Raw genomic sequence first — 22,342 nt, forward strand, 5'->3', positions numbered from 1 at the left:
TGTGTAGCCTGACTGAGCTGTCCACACAAATGTCCAAACTGGGGGAAGGGTTTGGATTCTTTCATGCCTCTAAGATCACAAGTTATGATGAGAAAGGAGGGGGTGGGTTAGAAAGCGTGACAGAGATTAGCCATTGTGAACACCCTCTGGCTCTGGCTCCTTAAGATGTTTTTCAGAAGGAATCTTCCTTTGTAACATTTTTCTCATCTCTCTCTCTCTCTCTCTCTCTCTTACACACACACACACACACACACACACTCACACACACTTGAAACAAATCCCACTATGCTTCCAAAATGAATGTGCATAAATATTCTGTTCTTTGCTGAACACAAGTCTTTTATTTTTAGCAAATCATGTTACTAGAAAAATAATGATCTATAGGACAGTTACAAGGTGAGTACAGTTTCTTATTTCCCTGTGATAGATGTTCACACTCCACTTCCAACATCAGCTCAGGTTTTCCATCACCACTGAGCACTGGGTCCTCATTGCCCTCTAACCTTCTCCATGTACCCTTTGGTTTTGACTTTGGTTTTGTTGACATAGATCACACCTAGTTCAAGTTTCACCTTGAATTTTCCTTTTCTTTCCTTGTATCTTAAGTTCTACCTATAAGTAGTTCATCTAGTATTCACCTTTCTCCTTTTAACTTCTCAGTTAACCTGATTATTTCAAGATCCACCTAAGATTTAGCAAATAATTTCATCATTTTAAGTTACTGAGTAGTAGGGCATTTATGTATATGTGTAGTTTTCTTAGTCAGTCTTCTTTTGTTGGGAATCTGGGTTGCTTTTGAGTTTGGACTATTACAAATAATGCATTTATGAACCTAAGTGTACATAGATCTCTTCACATGACTATTTTCCTTATCAGTTTTACATATGCGCGCGCGCGTGCGCACACACACACACACACACACACAAACACACACACACACACACACACAGAGAGGGGGGGAGAGAGAGAGAGATAAAAAGGTGTAGGCTTAACATTGTGTGAGACAGCTATTTGATAGCACTGCAATATATTCCTTCATTGCACTTAATTCACTTTATAATAAAACAGGTGTGTGTTTATTTCTTCTGTGTTGGTCTTTGAGGCCCTTAATAGTAGTAATCTGGTTTGTTTTGCTCATTGTGGTATTCCCAGTGCCTAGTATCAACCTGACACCTACTAGGTCCTCACAAAATATCTGCTCCTAGTATGATAATAACAGAGATAAAAAAAACTTGGCTCATAGCCTTTAGTACTGTGCTACTCATCTTTGAACTAAAATATTGTTAACTTCCCAGAAACTTGGATAAAATGTGAAGTAGTACTTGGTAGGTGGGGGCTGGCATTCACCAGTTGGCCTGGTGTTTAAGGCTATGGGCATTATATCTGAGAACTGTGTCCCAGTGTAGTCCTGTACTAAACACTACAGTGACAGACTCAAAGACTCCACTGGCCATATAAGGGCAACATGCCAAAACTGAGCTGCTTCCTCCACTCCCTGCTGAGATCCCTACACCTACTTAGAACTTGAAAATCAACAGTGCTAAAATTTGTAGCTTCAAGGGCTTACATTGAAGGAAGCTCTGCTGAATATCTTGGTGGCTACTGAGGTGTGGATGGGGTTTTGTCTGTCAGTCAAATCATAGGAAAATGTGGTCTTATTGGATATAATATTCATATGTAATCAGAATATTTGAATAAATAATATGTCAAAAAAAAAAACCACCACCACATATTCATGGGTCTCAAACTAGACCCATGATATTAAAATCTCAAGAGGTGGGACCAGGAATTTCAATTTTAGCAGTATCTCCAGGTGTTTCTTCTGTATGTTAGACCAACCACTTTTGAAGCTTGTGACTACTGAAGAATTATGTCAACTATACAGCAATTACTATACTTGGAAGTATATACAAAGTGCAATGGGAATTGTAGGAGCTAGTATTTATGGAGTATTTACTATGTTCTAAACATGCCACCAACATTGGCTTGGACTTCTCAGAGCTACAGTTGCAATTGTACTTAAGGTCTGACTCAAAACTTCATAATTAAGCTGTAAAATTGCCTTTGGGTAAGAAAAGTTTAAAAGAGAAGGCTACATTTGGTCAAAGTCTGATTTTGATCAGTTCAAAACCTGTGGCAATAGAGATCAGGGTGTTATTAGTGGTCCTGTAAAATGTTGCAGTATATGAAACTTAATGGAAGCAACAGACCATGGTATATTTAGGGATTTCCTTTAGCTTTGGGGGAGGAAGAGTGTTTGAATGGAAATGAAGAGCAAGATGGAAGTCTTACTCTAAATAGAGTTTATCTGAGGGACTGGTGGTACAGTACCTGGTTAAGTGTGCATATTATCATGCACAAGGACCTGGGTTCAAGCCCCTGATCCCCACCTACAGGGAGAAAGTTTCACAACTGAAACAGTACTGTAGGTATCTCTGTCTCTCTCCCTATCTCCTCTCAATTTCTCTCTATCCTATCAAATTAATCTTTTTTTTTCTTTTAAAAGTTTTATGTATAGAATCAGGAGAGGGTTCAACCAAAAAATAGCATGTACATTTTACCATGTGTTAAGGATACAGGTTCAAGTCACTATTAACCATTTGAGAGCATCTTACAAAAGGGAAGATTTGGAGTCTGAGTGGTGGCACACTTCGTAAAGTGTATACATTACCATGTATAAAGGCTCCAGATTTAAGCTCCTGTTCTCTACCTTTGGGAGAAGGGGGAAAAGCTTCATGATCAGTAAAGCATTGTTGCAGGTATCCTTCTCCTTCTCTCTGTCCATATGAAAAGAAAGATAAAAGGAAATAAGTGGCCACTGAGAGCACTGGAGCCACAGTGCAGGTTACTAAACATCAGTGATAATCCTGCTGGCAAGGGAAAAAAAAAAAAAAGAGGAGCTAGGGAGAAATGTCACAAGCACTGTTGTGGTGCTGTGATGTCTCCTCTGGTTAATAAAACAAAAACTGTCTGCTGTGAATGATGGAATCACATAGGTGTGAAGTCATACTGGTAGGGGGATAAAAAAGAGATTTTGCTTGTCTCAGCCACCAGGTTTCAGATGCCAACATGATGCCAACTTGACTTCCCTGGGCAGACAACCCCACCAATGTGTCCTGGAGCCCTGCTTCCCCAGAGCCCTGCCCCACTAGGGAGACAGGCTGGGAGTATGGATCCACCTGTCAGTGCCCATGTTCAGCGGGGAGGCAATACAGAAGCCAGACGTCCCACCTTCTGCACCTCAGAATGACCCTGGATCCATACTCCCAGAGGGTTAAAGGATAGGAAAGCTATCAGGGGAGGGCATGAGATACGGAGTTCTGGTGGTGGGAATTGTGTGGAGTTGTAACCTTCTTATCCTATGGTTTTTGTCAGTTTCCTTTTTATAAATAAAAATTTAAAAATGAAAGATTTTGCTATGTAAATGAGTTTATATTATTTGCTATTCTATAAGGGGAAACATTTATTTATTTATTTATTTATTTATTTATTTATTTACCTCCAGGGTTATCGCTAGGGCTCAGGACCTGCACCACGAATCCACTGCTCCTGGAGGCCATTTTGTTGCCCTTGTTTTGTTGTTGTTTATTGTTATTATTGCCATTGATACTGTTGTTATTGGATAGGACAAAGAAAAACTGAGAGGGGAGACAGAGAGGAGCAGAGAAAGGTAAACACTTGCAGACTTGCTTTACTGCTTATGAAATGACCACCCTGCAGCTGGGGAACCAGGGGCTCGAACCGGGATCCTTACAGAAGTCCTTGTATTACATGCAAAGTATGCTTAACCCACTGCACTCCCACCCAACCCCCAGGGGGTAAACAATTTTATAGGGTTTATAAAGAGACAACCCCCACAATTTTGGGGGGGTTGTTTTTGTTTTGCCTCCAGGGTTATCAATGGGGCTCAGTTTTCCATCTTATTGGATAGGACAGAGAGAACCTGAGAGAGGAGGGGAAGATAGAGAGGGAGAGAGAAAGACAGATACCTGCAGACCTGCTTCACCTCTTATAAAGTGTCCTCCCTGCAGGTGGGGAGCCAGAGGCTTGAATTTGGATACTTGAACTTAGAACTTTTGCTGGGTGTGCTACTACTCATCCCCTATCACAATTTTTTTTCACTAGATTGAAACCTGTTGGGGAAAAAAGTGAAAGCATTAACACTAGAGGTTAAAAGTCAAGTAGGGAAGCTGAGTGGTAAACCAGGGAATAAGTAACAGTAGCAATGGGGTAGAGTAAGCAATGGAGAACTGACAGCACTTCACTATTGAATTAATCCTTTTGTAAATACAAGTTTCCACTGCAGGACAGGCACTATTCTAGGAATTGGGAATTTACCACTAAAAACAAGCTAGAGCTCTGTATAAATCTTCATTTCTAACATGCTTTTGTTACCAAGAATGAGGCCTGGCTTTAATATGTTAGTAGTAAAACAGTGTGTAAAGAAATAGGACAAAAGAAGAACATGTGATCAGAACTGCTGCTTTAGCCAAAGGTCAAGAAAAGAATGACCTTAAGTTGACATCTGAGCAATAGCCTAAGGAAAGGAGTAAATGTCAGCCTTCTGGGGGCAGTGGAGGATGTGTAGGGAGTGGAAGCTACAGACTGGTAAGAGCAGGAAGAATCTAGTAAGTTTGCAAATGGACAATGGTGTAATTTATACCTCACAAGAGTCAGGGTCTTAGGAAAGTGATCTAAATGGAGGGGTGAGAATTAACTGAAAGAAATGTCAAGAACATTTTCTAAAAATTAACTTCAAAGACACTGGCCAATTTTCTTATCAAATTAAAAAGATCAGACTTTTCTAGAGACATTTTGCTTAACAGTAGAAGTCTTTTTCACACATGTAAACATAAACTTTAAAGGAAAAGAAATTTATTTAGTAAAAAGCATACTCATTAAATTATATTATAAATATTTAAGTATTTTAATATAAACAAATACAATCTATCAAATAAATTGGAAGGTATAAAAAAAGTGCTAAATTTATTAAATGTAAACTAAAAACATTCTCAGGCTAAAAGTTATGTTATTTACTTTTTAGAATTCAATCATTATTATAAATTAGAAAAGAAGAACATGTGATCAGAACTGCTGCTTTAGCCAAAGGTCAGGAAAAGAATGACCTTAAGTTGACATCTGAGCAATGGCCTAAGGAAAGAAGGAGTAAATGTCAGCCTTCTGGAGGCAGTGGAGGATGTGTAGGGAGTGGAAGCTACAGACTGGTAAGAGCAGGAAAAGTATAGTAGGTTTGCAAATGGACAATGGTATAATTCAAATAGTTGGATAATGTCCAACTATTCAAATAGTTGATCTGAATAGTTGATTCAAATAGTTGGATTCAAATAGTTAAATCAAATAGTTGGATCATGTCCCTTGACATTATCAAATATGATGTCAAATAGTTGACATCAAATAGTTGATTCAAATAGTTGGATAATGTCCCTTCATGTTTCCACACATATAATTTTACATATTATTTAGTGCTGAAAATGTAATATTAAAATTTAGTTGAGCTGTGAAGGTTGGAACTTAGAGATTAGATCTTGGCATAAAACTTTCAATGATTTTATCTTTCTTAAGCTGATGGATCTCTTCCTGGGTGAACCCAAATTCATGAAGTATCTCTTCAGTATGTTCTCCCACCAAAGCATCCCTTTTGGAAGAAGGGATTGCTGGGGTGTTTGACAGCAGAGGGGCAGGGCGAGGACTTGTGACCTGATCTTCATCTGTGATAAATGAGCCCCGATCTTTGTTATGGCCGTGATGGAGAACCTCTTCAAAAGTCAGAACCGGGGTCACACATGCATCTGTGCCATCAAAGATCTGACACCATTCAGCTTTTGTCTTCTTTGCAAATATCTCTGCAAATTTCTTCTTCATTTCTGGCCAATCACTTGTGCTCATCTGATGGGGAAGTTCATCAGACTTTAGGTCAAGTCCTGAGAAAAAATGATTATCTAAATTATTATGCTTTGCTTTTGGTGAAGTGATCTGATCAGCAGAAATGAGTTTTGAGCTCACCACACTACCCTAAGTAGGATGGTCTATAAGAGTTTTTCAAATGGGCCAAGAGAAGAAATTCAAACTCAGTTTGAAGCTGGAGCCAAGGCTAGAGAAGACAGAGATAGCACGGGTAACAGAACACAGACTAGACTAAATCTGCCAAGAACTAGACAACAAAGAGAAAGATGTCATAGCACTGAAGCTTCCTCCAGTGTGGTAGAAGTGCACATGACAAAGCAGGCACCTTCCCAGGGAAACTATCTTGCCAACCCAGAGTCTATTTTTTTAATGGTCTAGCTTCTAGAAATCAATCTTTCCCCATGAGTAGGTTTTCAAGAACACACACACACACACACACACATATATATATATATATTCTTTATATATATACATATATATATATATATTCTTTTGTCTATCTAATAGACTTTTTGAGAACTACAGTGGTTATCAGAAGCAAAGGACAGAAACTTCAGTGGTGGGTGAAGTGTAAACTATACCTCTATAATTTAATAATTACTAAGTGACTAATAAACTAATAATAAAAAGACTTTTCCTCATGATCTTATTACCTGTTACATTGAATTAAAGTAACTTTTTGTAAAATGCTCTCAAATCTTACAGAATGTAAAATGTAGATGATTTTATACATGACTGTCCTGGTTTCTAAAGAAGCCTTGAGACCCATGACTAAATTCAAGAGTCCAAATTTATAAATAACATTCATTTCTCTTTGTTTTAACCAAATAAAAGAGCTCTAAGAGGGAAGTGATTTTTTTTGTTTTTCTCATTGCCTTCTTACAACACTTATGCAAATAATTCCTACAGCAAATAGGAACAGAGTTGGAAGTAGATCAGTCAATAGTAGGGCAAGCAGAATTTCTGCCCAAGCATTGATAGAGTGATAGAAGAAGGAAATAAAAATCAGCACCTGAGGTGACTGGAGCCACATATGCTGGAATGAAGAAACATGTTAACATAATGTGAACCTGTGACTTAATCACATGAGGGTCATGAGCAATGGAAGGGAAAGACCTAAGAAAAATCACAAAAACTAGGAAGTTTCTGACCATGGAAAGTTGCTTACTACTATGGAAGTTGCTTACTACCACATTTTACCTTTGTTCCTTACTTTCCCAAAAAAATTACACCTACATTTCTTAATTGGATTTTTTTTTTCTGTACAAGAGAGAGTGATGGAGTTTGTGTCTAAATTAGTGTTTTGTGGTGCAGACAACAGCCCACTCAGCTTTTGGGGAAAGAGGTTTGCAAGCGCTGATAACAGAATGAAGGGCCTTGAAGGACCCATTAGTACATAGAGAGAGCAGAGAGGATAAAGTACTCATTTTTTAGATGTAGGAGAAAGGATGGCTTCTCTAAGCCAGGACATGATCTATTCTTCCTTTACTGACTTTTAGGATATACCCTGGAAATACACCAGGACTTTTGTGCTCATTAAATTACTTCCAAGGCCCACTTTACTTGCAGTAAAGTATAAATGTTTCTGGGGGGATATTATAAATATTGTTTTTATTTCCTTGTAGAAGGTGGTTTTAAGTTTGAATTATTACTAATGGTTAAGAGTTAAATAAGGTTTGGGGATGCACATGACTGAATGCACATATTACAATGATTAAGGATCTGCGTTCAACCTCCTAGTCCCCACCTTCAGAGGGAAAGCTTCACAAGTGATGAAGCAATGCTGCAGGTGTCTCTGTCCCTCCCTCTAAATCTCCCCTTCTTTCTCAATTTCTGTCTCTAATGTAAATAAATACAATGTTTGAAATAATCTTTTTTTTTAAAGTAGAGGAATAATGGTCTAAGGCCCTTCTTATACATAACATTTTACATAGGTTTAGCAAAGTTAGACAAATACCTGAGTTTTACCATCATTTCCTTCCCCTATATCATACTGAAGAATTATGACTGCTCTGAAGATACAAATGCTCCTATAAATGTCAAAAGCCATTAATGAATACTGCAGGCTCTTCTTAGGGTTTTGACAGCTATAAGAAAATTGAAAAAACTCATATAGTTCTAGATTACTATACAAAGACAACTATGGGATGTAGGTTGAATTTTCTTTTGTCCATTCAAATACGAAGAAATCTGCAGTCATACTTTCAGGTTAACCTCCAAAGAACTGTTGCTAGGAATGCCACTCACTTTGTTTTCTTCTTCTTGAGCACCTAAACTTTGACTGAAAACACATAAGACAACCACTTTATCTATCCATTTATTTACTGAAAGACACTGGGTTGCTTCCACCTTTTAGTTATAACAAATAATCTGTTATAAAGCATGTCTGTGTAAACATTTGTTTGAGTCCCAGCTTTCAATTGTTTTTGAAATACCCAGAATTGGAACTGCTAGATGATGTGTTAAGTCTATGCTTAATTTTTGGAGAAGCTGTAACATTGTGCACTGTTTTCCACAGTGTCTGCACAATGTTACATCCCACTAGTAAAGCACTAGGTTTTGGATTCTCTATGTCTTCTCTAATTCTTCATGACATTTATTTGTTTGTTTATTTATTTATTTGTTATAGAAATAGATATTGAGAGAGAAGGGAAAGGTAGGGAGAGGAAGAGGAAAAGTAGGGTGACCACTGCTCTACTACTCATGCAGCTCCCTCCTCACAGGTGGAGACTGGGGGCTTGAACCTGGGTGCTTGTGCACTGGAATGTATGTGCTCAACCAGGTGCACTACTGCCCAGCCCCTTCATGATGCTTTTTCAAATGATATTTTAAAATAACTTTCAATAATTCTCTATCTTAGAAGCTGTATGGCTTACTGAGTAGGGAACATGACTTGCCCAGGTTTGAGTCTTAACACTATACAGAGTAACATGGCACAAGGGGCAGCTCTGGTTCTGTAGTACTTACTTACTTCTTTCTCTGAATTATAAATAATAAGAAAAAAGAGGAGGAGGAGGAGGAAGAGAAGGAGTTTTTGGGAGTGGTGAAATTCTGCATGCATGAGGCCCAGAATTAGGAAAAAAAAAACCTCTATTTTTTAACAGACTGTACTGTAGAGTTGTTAACTCAAAATGTCATGCATCTGTCAATATCTTCAGATCTTCTTGCTGCAGGGACACAGCACAATAAAGTCTTTACTTTGCAGATACCTTGTATGTTTATGTTTATATATTAAAGAGCTAAATGAATGTTCGATCTCATAGATCTCAAATATAAATGAGGAATAAAAATCATTATAGATATGAATTTGAAAGCAAAGTAGTATATATGTGATTACAAAAATTACTGCTTTTGAAAATAAGTGCTGTGAAAGAAAGAAAATTCTGATGCATTCTGACATGGACTATGCAAATTATGGAAAACCCCTCTTAATGTGCTACATCTACCTACAGCACAAGTCATAGGTCAGCTACGGATCCCTAGTGAACTCTTTAGGGAGGAGGAGAATAAGGATGCCATAAAAGGCCATGGGTGTATCACTGGACACTTCCATCAGTATATCAACATAAATCCTCTCATGGGCCACTCCAGGAACTTGTCCTCCTTTTGAAGTAGCATTGGCAGGGACTGCACCACTCTCCGGAGGAAGGCTGGGTCATCCTACCCTGCCACTCAAGAAACACTGGTCCTGAAATGAGTGCAGCTTAGAATGTTCCCAGCTGTGACCACAAACTGCGAGCTCAGACTAATATGGACTAGGAAGTTACACAGGCTCCTGTACTAAATATAAATATATTTGGGCTCTGCATCAGGTGGATGGGGTAAATAATTTTTAATTTCATTCAGAGATTTTCTTCAAGTTTGAGAGCTATTCTCTACTCCGACCCAACATTCTATTCCTGTTCTCAACTCTGACACCATCTTCCCAGATAATATTTTTGTACACCTCCATGTTAGCTATCAAACTCAAGCAAAAACTATGAAAGTCAGAGGCTCCTAGGAACATACCTAAAATAAGACTTTGTCTGGTGGGAATTGTACCTCTCTTATACCACAATCTTCTCAATAATTATTAAATCACAAATAAAAATTTTAAAAAAGACTTCTTCTATTCTTTCCACCCTAAGATCCATGTTCTCATCTGCTCTATTTTCTACTTTTTAGTTTCTATTCATTATATAATTTGTCTTGCTTTATATATTACTGCCTTTCAGCCACCAAGTTGCAGACACTATGATGATTCCACCCTGACTTCCCTGGGAAGACAACCTCACCAATATATCTGCAGAGAATATATTCAACCTCTGCAGAGCCCTACCCCACTAGGGAAAGACAGAAACAACTAGGGGTATGGATCAACCTGCCAATGTCCATGTCCAGCAGAGAAGTAATTACAGAAGCCAGAGCTCCCACTTTCCCCCTACCCACAAAAATTATGGTCCATACTCCCAGCAGGAGAGAAATGATAAGGGAAGATGACCAGAAGACTCTGAACTCCAACTCCATCAGGAGTTGGAGAGAGAAGGAAAAACAGGAAGGACATTCAGAAGTGTATTATAGGTGTATAGTATATTATAGGTGTATTTATGACTTAAGAAGGAAGAGAAGATGAGACCATCAGAAATAATGGGAAAATATATACAAACATAGACAGATAGTTATAGAAATAATAGTTAATCCTTATCTGCAACAGCTATAGCTTCCAATGAAGGAATGGGGACACAGAACTCTGGTGGTGCAGAATTATACCCCTGTTATCTCATAATTTTGTAAATCAATACTAAGTCATTAATAAAATAAATTAAAAAAAAAGACAGGAGGGTGTCAAAATCTAAAGAGGGATCATATAGTTTAGACTCAGAAAGCAAAAACCCAGAGAAGATGTCACAAAGTGAGGGATGGTACCAATAACCAGTCAGAAAAATTTTCCAGAAGTATATATAGATTTTTTTTGGATGGATATGTTTGATTCCTTAGGATATATCCCCAGGAGACAAGTTCACCTATGCCTTCTGAGAGTTTAGACTGCTATGTGTCCATCAACAGATATGTGCCTAAGAAAGAAAGTTATGATACATATATACACAATGGAATACTCTGCTATTAAGAATGGAGTCACCTTCTTTACCTTATCTTGGATGGAGCTTAAAGGAATCATGTTAAGTGAGATAAGCCAGAAAGAGAAGGATGAATATGGGATGATCTCACTCATGGGCAGAACTTGAGAAACAAAATGGAAAGGGAAACACAAGCTGAACTTGGACTGGGTTTAGTGTATTCCACCAAAATAAAGGACTCTGGGCAGTGTGGGGGTACAGGGTAAGCTTTAAAGCCCTAGTGCATGATGGTGGAGAACCTAGGCTGAGGTGTTTAGCAAACACCTATCATGGTGAGATGAGAACTTTTACCCATGTGTCAACAATTGTACTTAGTATAAATCATTAACTCCATAATAATTATAATGATGATGATTGATGATGATAGAAAAAAAAATCCCTAGCCTTCTGAGAGTTCTCCAGATTTCTCTCCATCAGGGTTGAACCAATTTACATTCCCACCAGCAGTGCAGGAGGGTTCCTTTGTCCCCCCAACCTCTCCAGCATTTGTTGTTGCTGTCATTTCTAATGTATGACATTCTCACAGGGGTGAAGTGGTAACTCACTTTTGTCTTTATTTATTTATAAGAATGGTGCATTCACCTTCTTTACCTCATCTTATTTATTTTTTTCCCTTTTTCTTATTAATTTTTTTATGTTTATTTATTCCCTTTTGTTGCCCTTGTTGTTTTATTGTTGTAGTTATTATTGTTGTTGTCGTTGTTGGATAGGACAGAGAGAAATGGAGAGAGGAGGGGAAGACAGAGAGGGGAGAGAAAGATAGACACCTGCAGACCTGCTTCACCACTTGTGAAGCGACTCCCCTGCAGGTGGGGAGCCGGGGTTTGAACCGGGATCCTTATGTCGGTCCTTGTGCTTTGCGCCACCTGCGCTTAACCCGCTGTGCTACAGCCCGACTCCCTCTTTACCTCATCTTAGATGAGCTCAAAGGAAACATGTTAACCAAGATAAGTGAAAATGAGAAAAATGAATATGCGATGATCTCACTCATGGACAGAAGTTGAGAAATAAAGAACAGAGAGGAGGAAGACAAAGTAGAACTTGGACTGGGTTTGGTATATTGCATCAAAGTAAAGGACTCTAGGGAAAGGTATGTGTGTGTGTGTGTGTGTGTTTGTGTTTTGAGGGAGGGGGAGCTTTCAGGTTCTGATGCTTGATGGTGATGCTGGATCTGGGCTGACAATGTTTTGCAGAAAACTGAGAAAATCTACATATGTATCAACAACTATGTTTACTGTAAACCATTAATCCCTCCAATAATATATGTATGCATATGTACATATATATAGAGAGAGATCCCACAAAAAGAAAAAGAAAGAAGGGAAGGAAGGAAGGAAGGAGAAAAATTAAAATGTTCTATAGAGGCTCACTGGTTGAGGTGATGTATGGATGTTAGAAATGATCATGCCAAAACTCATGTTTTAAAATACCATGATATACCATGGCAAGAACCTTTGACAATCTGTTCTTGCATAAAAGCAACAAAAAGACTGGTAATATCACAGAGCCTGAAGGGCTAAAATTCTTAGGGAGAAATTGAAGCTGTCAATCACTTGGGACTGCAGGAAGAGAGTCACCAGCAGTCTCTTGAGATAAGCACCTGATTTGCAATTCCCCTCCTGGTCTAGAACAGTCCAAAAGCAGCCAGGAGGCACAAGAGTTGGAATGATTTGAGGAGCAAAATGACCTCTATTCCCATGCTGTACATATTTTCCTTTGCACAAATGATGGTAGTAGACATATGATCATTTGCTTGATCAGTGTTAGAATTAATTTTTAAAAACTCTAGGTGTTAACTAAAAACTGTAATGGCCCAAAGAATACTTATCCAAGAAAAATGACTGACCACTGAACTTGCAATATTATAACTTTACTAATTTCATCCCTAGAGCCCCAGCTATGTGGCAACCTTGAAAAACAAATGAGACAGGTTATCTAGACAAATGGGGGAATATAGGAGAGTTGCATTATTCCTGAGAAGTTTTATTCATAATCAACAAAATGGTCATGTGTATGGCTCTTTAAGAAAACTTGCTTCCTCTTCCTGTCTCTTCTCCTCAAGGAAAGCTCTGCTAGCTGCCAGTAGGCAAATAAATGGGGAGAAGATAATGTCTGAAAACCCAAGTAACACTTATGAGGATTATTCTCATAAACTGAGAACCTGAGTTAAATCCTGCAGAACCAGAGTACCAAATAGTCCTAACCCCTGGTATGCTTTCTTACACCCATGTAACATGTCTACACCGAGGCTGGAGTGGAAGGCAAAAAGACAAATTCAAAAGAAATCAAACTGTCTTTAAATCCTACTATACACTCACCTAATAATTAAGGTTGCTAATTAAGGGATAGCCTAGTCAGGATCTTTTCCAAATCTATCCCTGTAATAATTTCATTCTTTACAATTTATAGCTTTTGTTTGGAAATACTTGCTTCAATTTCTCAGGGGGGAAAGCCTGGCACTCTAGCCAGTAACTGTAGCCTTAAAAACCCAACCAGACTTCCCTGGGGAGATGGCCCCACCAATGCGTTCTGGAGCCCCACTTCCCCAGTGCCCTGCCCCACTAGGGAAAGAGAAAGACAGGCTGGGAGTATGAATTGACCTGCCAACATCCGTGTTCAGTGGGAAAGCAATTACATAAGCCAGACCTTCCACCTTCTGCATCCCATAATAACCCTGGGTCCATACTCTCAGAGGGTTAAATAATAGGAAAGCTATCAGGGGAGAGGAGGGGATATGGAGTTCTAGTGGTGAGGATTGTGTGGAGTTGTACCCCTCTTATCCTATGGTTTTGTCAGTGTTACCATTTTATAAATTAAATTAAAAAAAAAAACAGGTTCAAGCTGCAGATGCTATCACGATTCCATCCTCTTTTGGGTAGATAATGACACCAATGTGTCACAGAACCTCACCTCTCCAGAGCCCTATCCCACTAGGGGAAGACAGAAGCAGGTTGTGGTTATGAATCAACCTGCCACACATCCAGTGGAGAAGCTATTACAAAAGCCAGAACTTCCACCTGCTGCACCCTAAAAAGAATTTTGATCCATACTCCCAGTGGGGGAAAGTGATAGGGTAATGTGACTAGATGGTGGATAATATGAACTCCAACTCCATCAGGATCTGGAGAGGACAACTGCAAATAGTGACTCAGAAAGAAAGAGAAGGGGGGCCACCAGGTGGTAGTACACCTGGATCAGCACACAGGGACTGGGTCTAGGCCCTGGTCCCCACCTGCGGGGGGAAAGCTTTAGGAATGGCAAAGCAGTGTTTTAAGTGTCTCTTTCCCTCTCTCCCTATCACCCTCTTCCCTCTCAATTTCTACATGTCTTTATCCAATAAATAAAAATAATTTTAAAAATGAAAAAAAAAAACAAGAGAGAAGGCAGGACCATAGGGAAAAAATATATAAATATAGGCAGATTGTTATAGAAATAATAGTTAACACATATATTCAACTTTGGGAAAACTACTAAGTTATTGTAGCATTCAATGGAGGGGATGGGGACATAGAACTCTGGTGGTGGGAACGGTGCAGAATTATACCCCCAGTTATCTTATAATTTTGAAAATCAGTAATATTAAGTCACTAAAATTTTTTTAAAAAATATGTTCTATAAAAAGCAGTAAGATAGCAGCAACTTGTGCACTGGAAACTATAACCACTAAAACAAAGTAAAAAACTAATAATAATAAATAAATAAATAGTATTCTAAGTTCATGGGTCATAATGCTTAATGTTGTTAAAATGGCAATAATCCCTAGGCTGTTTTAGATTCAACACAATCCCTGTCAAGGGAGAGAGGGAGGGAGGAAGATACCTGTGTAGGAACTGAGCAAAAAGTAATAAATGTAAAATGGTATATAAACAAACAAATGAACCTAGACTCAGGCAACCCAAGGGTTAAGTAAGCAATTACAAGACAGGCCTGGGAGTCTGCAAGGCCTGAGATAAATACAAGGGCAGACTCTGAGAAAACAGCCTGGGAACCTGGAGTCAGGAAAAAGAGGTAACTCCAAGGACAAAAAAGACCCCTCCCCTTCCCGGCACCTGTGGGCTATAGATGTAAAACTGTCATGTAACCACATTGTGTAGCTGAACCTTGTCACGTAGCCATGTAATGTGAAAGGTATATAAACCTTAATAAGACTTGGGTACGGGGTCGATTACCAGAGAGCTGGTGTGTCAGCCCCCGGGTAACTCAGCCCTAGCCGGCTAGAATAATAAAGGTTCTCTGCTTTTACATCACCTTTGTTTCCTTGTGTATTTCTTTTTTTTTGTTCTATATATATATATATATTTTTTTTTATTAAAGAAAGGATTAATTAACTTTTGTTAATCCTACCATAGGGTAGGAGGGGTACAACTCCACCCAATCTCCATATCCCATCCCCTCCCATGATAGCTTTCCCATTCTCTATCCCTCTGGGAGCATGGACCCAGGGTCATTGTGGGTTGCAGAAGGTGGAAGGTGTGGCTTCTGTAATTGCTTCCCCGCTGAACATGGGCGTTGACTGGTCGGTCCATACTCCCAGTCTGCTTCTCTCTTTCCCTAGTAGGGGGTGTCTCTGGGGAAGCTGAGCTCCAGGACACTTTATATCACGGACCCAGGTACAACACCTGCAGTACTGCTTCACCTCTAGTAAAGCTTTCACGTTGCAAGTGGGGATTGGGCCCTTAAACCCACATCATTGTACATTGTAACATGTGTGATCAATTCAGTGCACCAATGCCCAGCCATATATATATCTTTTTTCTTTAACAGAAATAGGTAACTGAATTCTTTTTTTTTTTTTTTTACATCCAGGGTTATTGCTGGGGCTCAGTGCCTGCACCATGAATTCACTGCTCCTGTAGGCCATTTTTCTTCCCCCTTTTGTTGCTCTTGTTGTGGTTATTATTGTTGTTGTTGATGTCGTTCGTTGTTGGATAGGACAGAGAGAAATGGAGAGAGGAGGGGAAGACAGAGAGGGGGAGAGAAAGACAGACACCTGCAGACCTGCCTCACCACTTGTGAAACGACTCCCCTGCAGGTGGGGAGCCAGGGGCTCCAACAGGGGTCATTACGCAGGTCCTTGCGCTTTGCGCCACATGCGCTTAATCCGCTGCGCTACCGCCTGACCCCCTGGTAAATGAATTCTTAAATGCATATGGGAGTAGAAGAGACCCAAACTGACCAAAAGAATCTTAACAGAAAAAAAATTTAGAAGATTCACCCTTCCTGATTTCAACCTTACTACAGAACTACTGTATATCAGGACAATGTGATACTGGTATAAGAATCATTTCCAGGGAAGAATAAGATGTAGGCACAAAGGGGCAAGATAAACAACCAAATTACTTCCTGAGTATGAGATGTAATAAGAAACTGAGCTCCCACAGAAGGAATTATTTTTCAAGAACCTGAGTTTCTTTTATAGACTCTTAAAATCGCCTATTGATTTAAAAACCGATGTGGAGTGCCCCACAATATAGTGAAACCTTTAATTACACTAATGGGGAGTGGAATACTAAAAAACACCATGAATTTCAAAAGTCCCTGAAAACAAAGGCTAAAGTGCATCCACAGAAAAAGGGAGCACTTGAGTGTAAGTTACCTTTGATCAGAAGCTCATAGAATTGGGGTTCTATTGCTCCAACAGCCATGTACACCCCATCTGCTGTCCTGTATGTTGTGTAGAAATGGGCCCCACCATCTAGCAAGTTTTGTCCTTGAGGCTGATCCCACAGTCCCATTTTTTCAGTTTTCCACAGAAACGAACTTAGATATGCTGTTCCTTCCACCTTTGAAGAAACAGAACACAATACAAATTCAGATGATTTAACTGTGTAAGCAGATCCACCTTTAAACACTTTATAAATATTAATGTAAAAATTTTATCTTTGAGTATTAAAACTAAACTATATGACAACTTTCATATTTCCAGACAGCTAATGCAGCTTATGACAGAGCTGTTTTCTGTATGCTATTCAGTTCAGAAACTACTATTCAGAGAGGATTCATAAGATGGGGCAAGGAAGATAGCATAGTGGTTATGCAAAGAGACTCTCATGCCAGAGGCTCCAAGGTCCCAAATTCATAAGCCAGAGCTGAGAAGCACTCTGGTTAAAAAAAGGATTCAGAAGGGACTATGTTTATTTTTCATTCCAAAGGAAACAGGCAAAATTCTAATTTTGGAAGTCATTACTTTTTCTCTGCATATGTTCAAAACTTAGGATAAAACATTTAAAGGGGGTAGAAAGATAACTCAGTGGCAGAGTACGTACCTTGTATGCAAGAGAGCCTAGGTTCAGTCCCTAGCAATGCATTTAAGAAACTGGGAAATAGCTCACACAGTAGTTAGGTACCACAGAGGGCAGCAGAGGGTGATGACAGAAAGCACAGGATTCAATGTCAAACCCCTGCTGCAGAGCTTCTCTAGGAAGCTTTTCTTCCAGGAAGCTACTCTAGAAGCAGGCCATTACCCTCTCCAAGTCTGAAATTTTCAAATGTCTAATATGAGTGAACACATCTTTCTCAGGGAGTTGTGTGGCTTAGAGGAATAGACAAATGTAAGGCATCTCAGCCTTGCACTAGGCCTTACAGCCAATGTAGTTAGTCATGTCTAGCTACTAGTGCTCTGACTGGGCCAGGAGATAAAAAGATCCATCTCATATAAATCCTCCTACTCACTGTAGCAAATGCTAGAAGAAGACTGTAGAGAGGGACAAAATTGTCAGTGTGAGATACACTCCAACAGTTGTTATCAAGATGCAGAATCAGAACTGGGCTGGGAGTTGATTAGGCTGCTAGGAGAAATAAGCAAAAGACAAACTTTGACAGGAGGGATTCTAGTAAGCAGCTTTTGCAGAGGTCACCAGTGACAGATCCCATTTACACTGCTCTGTTTTAAACTTTTCAGTTCACCAGGATTTGACCATCTGGGCATCCCTTTTCTTTTGTTTCCTTAACAACATGCCTTTCTGTTTTACTTAGTTCTCATTAACTTATCTTCTTACTCTTCAAATACTGGATTCCTTCCCCCCCCCCTTCATTTTATTGAAGGGAGGAAAGTAATGGTTTACAGTAAGGTTGTTGACACACGGGTACAGTTTCTCATCTCCATGCTTAATAGTCTCCCCCAAATGAGGACCTTTTCCGTCATCATATATCAAAAGCTGGATCACTACCCCCACCCCTAGTGGGCCTCACGGTCTCACATGGTTCCCGAATGACTCTGAAACCTGTTTCCAGCCTATAACTTCAAACATTCCACTTGGAAATCTCAACAGTATTTCAAACATGTGACCGGATCTGAATTCCTTTTCCTCTTTAGTAAATGTAATAACAATACCAAATTCATAAGAGTTCCTCCTCTATGTCAGGGACTATTTATATAACAAACACTAGAAGAATTTATTTGATTCTCTAACTATACTGTATGTTAATAGTAGATTCACATAATTACCTCCATTTTACCAAGAAGGAAGCTGAGGCACAGGGATTTTAAGTAACTTGCCCCTGACAACAGAATCAGTAAATAGCAGAGCTGGGGTGAAGAAAGTCTGCCTCCAGAGTCTGTGCTCTTATGGGGCCTCAACCTTCACAGCCCTCCCCATAAAATGTCTGTGACACCACCCACCAGGTCTTCCAAGTCATAAATGGGGGCACCATCCTTGATTCTTCCCTCTCCCGTGACTGCCAATGCTTCACAAAAGTCCAGCAATTTTATATCTCAAATATCTCTGAAATCCAGACCCATCACACTACTACTTTAGTATGTGTCCTTATACTTCAGCATTAACCCAGTAACTGGTCTTTCTCCCTCCAATTTTGTGTCTCTCAAATCCTCCAAATCTCCAAAGATCTGTCCAAACTTCTGTTGTGGTGCTTGATTGGATTTTTCCCATCTAGCTGTGACATCTTTGGCAAATCTCTAAAAAACAGTCTTCTTTTCTTTATAATAATAGTGTAAGTTTGAGGGAGATATTTCAGTGCATCAGAGCACAGGGCTTGCATGCTTGGGAGCCAAGGTTTGATTTAGGCATTGCCACATGCTAGGGTTGATCACTGCTCTGATCTCTCTTACAAAAATAAAACATGTTGGACAGGGGTAGATAGCATAATGATTATGCAAAGAGACTCTTATGCTGGAGGCTCCAAAGTCCCAGGTTCAATCCATAAGCCAGAGGTAAGCAGTGGTAAAAAATAAAATAAAATAAACATGTTTAAATAAAGTAACCATGTATTCCAGTGAAACTCACTGCTTTCAGAAATCAGAAGAAAGCATACAGAGAAAAGTGCCTAGCATAACATATGGCACATGCTCAATGTCTGACAATGGGAAAAACAAAGCATTACAACATCAGAAAGTCAGAAACAAGATAAATTGGGAAGATGGAGATAGTCATTTTTACCTTATAATCTTTAATAATCTTTTCTAGCTGCTAAAGGAGATGTTGAGAGTCCAATTTTAAATGTGAATCACTTGAAATTTCTATACCAAACATAAGAAATAACTTAATTTGAGACAAAGAGTCAGATGAGTCACAAAACACTGAGAAAACTAACTCTACAAAGAGATAATCAATATAAAATAGCCTGACATACATTAAGGAAGTAAAGCTATTTAAAATAAAAGGGTGTCCTTAGCAACTTGGCTTCAGTTTTCAAATCTCCAATCTTGTTCAGAAAAGGACTTGAGGCAGTCACACACCCTATCTGGAAAAGATGGCAGGCTTATTATATCCCCAAGGTGACACTTACCATGTTTGCATCAATGACCTGACCTTTGCCAGAGCATGTGCGTTCAAAAAGAGCCAGGATAATCCCCAGTGCACACATGAGGCCACCACCAGCAAAGTCAGCCAAGAGATTCAGTGGGGCATATGGATTCTCACCATTTCTGCCAAGTTTTGACAGTACACCTATACCATTAAAGAAAAATTGGGGATCATTTAACTGTAAATTAAATCCCTCTTTTAAATAAGTATATGATCACCTTAAAGGAATAAGCAAACTCTCTAGTTGCTGGAGTTAAGTGAAAGTTAGTACACAATGTTTTTAAATTTAAACTCATTCAGTATATTTATAAGCAGGCTTTCCCCCTTCAGTTTTCCTGTTTCTAAAATTCTATTCAAATTTACATTATTAAAAATTTGAGACAAAGTTTTACTGAGGTGGATGGGAAGAAACATTATTAATTTATTTTATGCCTTAACAACAGTAAAGTGCACTTTTATTCTCATGTTAAAGGTATGCCAAAAAAAAAAACAGACATGAAATTGTTAAACAGAAATGAAAAACCAATTCTACACTCATTCTTTATTATTTTATTTTTATTTATTTTGGATAGAGACAGAAATTGAAAGTGAAGGGAATGACAAGAGGGAGAGACACCTGCAGCACTGCTAAACCACTCGTGAAGCTTTCCCCCTGCAAGTATGAGCTAGGAGGCTTGAACCCAGGTCCTTGCTTACTGTAATGTGTGCTCTCAAGCAGGTGTGCCACCACCTGACCCATATACAATGCTTTCCTCAACACTTAAATGTACACTCATGGAAAATTTGAGACTCTTTTACTTGGCAGCACACAGTTCTTAGAATTCTAGAATTAGGCATTCATAAGATTTTTACAGGCACAAATTTTAATGAAGTACATGACAGGCTGAAAACCATGTTTGTTTCAAGTCAGATAAGTCTGAAATGATGACCATGGCAATAATTCTCAATACAAATGAGGGCATAGGGATTCCCAAATCAAAGGACATCAGCATTTTCAGACTCTAGAAGAAACATTTTTACTACCACCAAGTATCTACTATCAGGGGTTTGCCTGAGAATTGATTCCACTAATATAGTAAATGTTACTACTTGGGGGGGTGAGTGTATACTTATTATTATTCAAGTATGTTGGCTGGGAGTTTAGAGAGGAGGAAAGTAAAAAAAAAAAAAAGATTGTTCTCTTTGGGGGCAGGTGCAGCGTAATTTCATAATCTTGCAAACCACTATTAAATTACTAGTAAAAAGTTCAAAAAATATTTATCTAAGACAAAACAACCCCTTTAAGACAAGTATGTTCTACTTGTGAATTCTGATAAATACTTAAGTCCTTACCTTTAAGCACTTTTTTCGTAAGTGTACCAGTAAACTTTAACTGGAATCAAATAAGAAGTGCTGAGGAATTATTTTTATTTTCAACATACCTGACAAAGCCAAATAGTTGATGTCATGGCCTGCTACCTTACTGAATCTTCCTGACTGCCCAAATCCACTTAATCTTGCATAGATAAGCCTTGGATTCTCCTTTTGCAGAACCTCTGGGCCAAGCTGGAGTTTTTCCATGACACCTTAAGAAAAAAGTAAGTTTTTCTTCTAAGAGGGTGGAAGATAAAAAGGTGTCAAAGGGGTCTAGAAGGGTGCAGTCTTACCTACAGAAAACTTAAAGACCTGCACTGGAGCTCATCCCTGACCTTCAAACAATCAAGGACAAACCCAAGTGGGCGATTAGAAGCCACGAACGACTTGGGAAGCAGTCTGAACGAGGCCATGCTTGGCAACAGCGCCCTCTCGGAACGCAGACCTGCAAAGTCTTCCAAGGCTCGGCCTGGACCTGCCCGCCCGTCCGCCTCCCTCCTGCCGGGCTCACCGCAGCGGAAGGGCTCCAGCACCACATCCGCCCTGGCGCACAGGCGCCGCAGCACTGCCGCCCCGCGCGGCCGCTTCAGGTCCAGCGCCAGCGAGCGCTTGCCCCGCGCCAGGCGGCTCACATCGCCGGCGGAGCCGGGCCGGTCCACACGCAGCACCTGTGCCCCGAAATCCGCCAGGACCATGCCGCAGAACGGGCCAGGGGCCAGGCCTGCCAGTTCCACCACGTTGACACCGCGCAGCGCCATGACAGCTGCAGGACCAGACTGGAGAGCCCCACACTCGCTCAACCCACACCAACCCGCCCCTAAGAGGACCGCGTTGACCCACATCCTCCTAGTGCGCCTGCGCCCCAGCAACACCCCCCCCCCGAGTCTGCGCACTAGTGCGCGCCCTGGCCTGCCTCCCCCCATCCCCCCCTCCATTCCCCCCCTTCCACCACCACCACCACCCCTTCCTGGCGCTTGCTGTCAGGGTTTGTCCTGAAATCATCACTGATCCAGAGCCCTACCCCATTAAGAAAGACAAAAACAGGACCATGTCCAGCAAAGAAGTAATTACAGAAACCAGAACTCCCACCTTCAGCACCGCAAAAGAATGCTGGTCTATACCTCCAGAGGGCCATCAATGTTAGGGCAAGATGACCATAGGGCTCTGAACAATTCCCCTTAGGAA

General features: G+C 39.9%; 1 protein-coding gene across 2 annotated transcripts; it reads right to left on the reverse strand.

The window, feature by feature from the left end:
- Nucleotides 1–4,855: 4,855 nt before the first annotated feature.
- Nucleotides 4,856–22,011, reverse strand: AMACR (alpha-methylacyl-CoA racemase). 2 transcript variants are annotated; one of them, XM_016193774.2, is made up of 6 exons: nucleotides 21,669–22,011; nucleotides 21,226–21,369; nucleotides 19,788–19,948; nucleotides 19,439–19,468; nucleotides 16,639–16,825; nucleotides 4,856–5,942 (listed from the first exon to the last, which is right to left on the reverse strand). In XM_016193774.2, exons 1-6 carry the CDS (start codon nucleotides 21,997–21,999, stop codon nucleotides 5,533–5,535), a joined length of 1,263 nt encoding a protein of 420 aa, XP_016049260.1. In that variant the 5' UTR covers nucleotides 22,000–22,011; the 3' UTR covers nucleotides 4,856–5,532. The 2 variants fall into 2 exon arrangements, with proteins under 2 accessions (XP_016049260.1, XP_007535947.2); XM_007535885.3 differs by lacking the exon at nucleotides 19,439–19,468.
- Between the last annotated feature and the right edge of the window lie 331 nt (nucleotides 22,012–22,342).

The sequence above is a fragment of the Erinaceus europaeus genome, chromosome 5 (assembly GCF_950295315.1).
Source record: "Erinaceus europaeus chromosome 5, mEriEur2.1, whole genome shotgun sequence".
Taxonomy (NCBI): domain Eukaryota; kingdom Metazoa; phylum Chordata; class Mammalia; order Eulipotyphla; family Erinaceidae; genus Erinaceus; species Erinaceus europaeus.

Excerpts from the sequence above, each read along its gene's own strand:
- AMACR (XM_016193774.2), bottom strand. The coding sequence starts at position 21,999 with ATGTGGGTCAACGCGGTCCTCTTAGGGGCGGGTTGGTGTGGGTTGAGC. Across the intron at positions 21,370-21,668 it reads GCTGGAGCCCTTCCGCTGCG|GTGTCATGGAAAAACTCCAG; the intron begins GTGAGCCCGGCA and ends TTTTTTCTTAAG. Across the intron at positions 5,943-16,638 it reads CTATGAGCTTCTGATCAAAG|GACTTGACCTAAAGTCTGAT; the intron begins GTAACTTACACT and ends ATTTTTTCTCAG.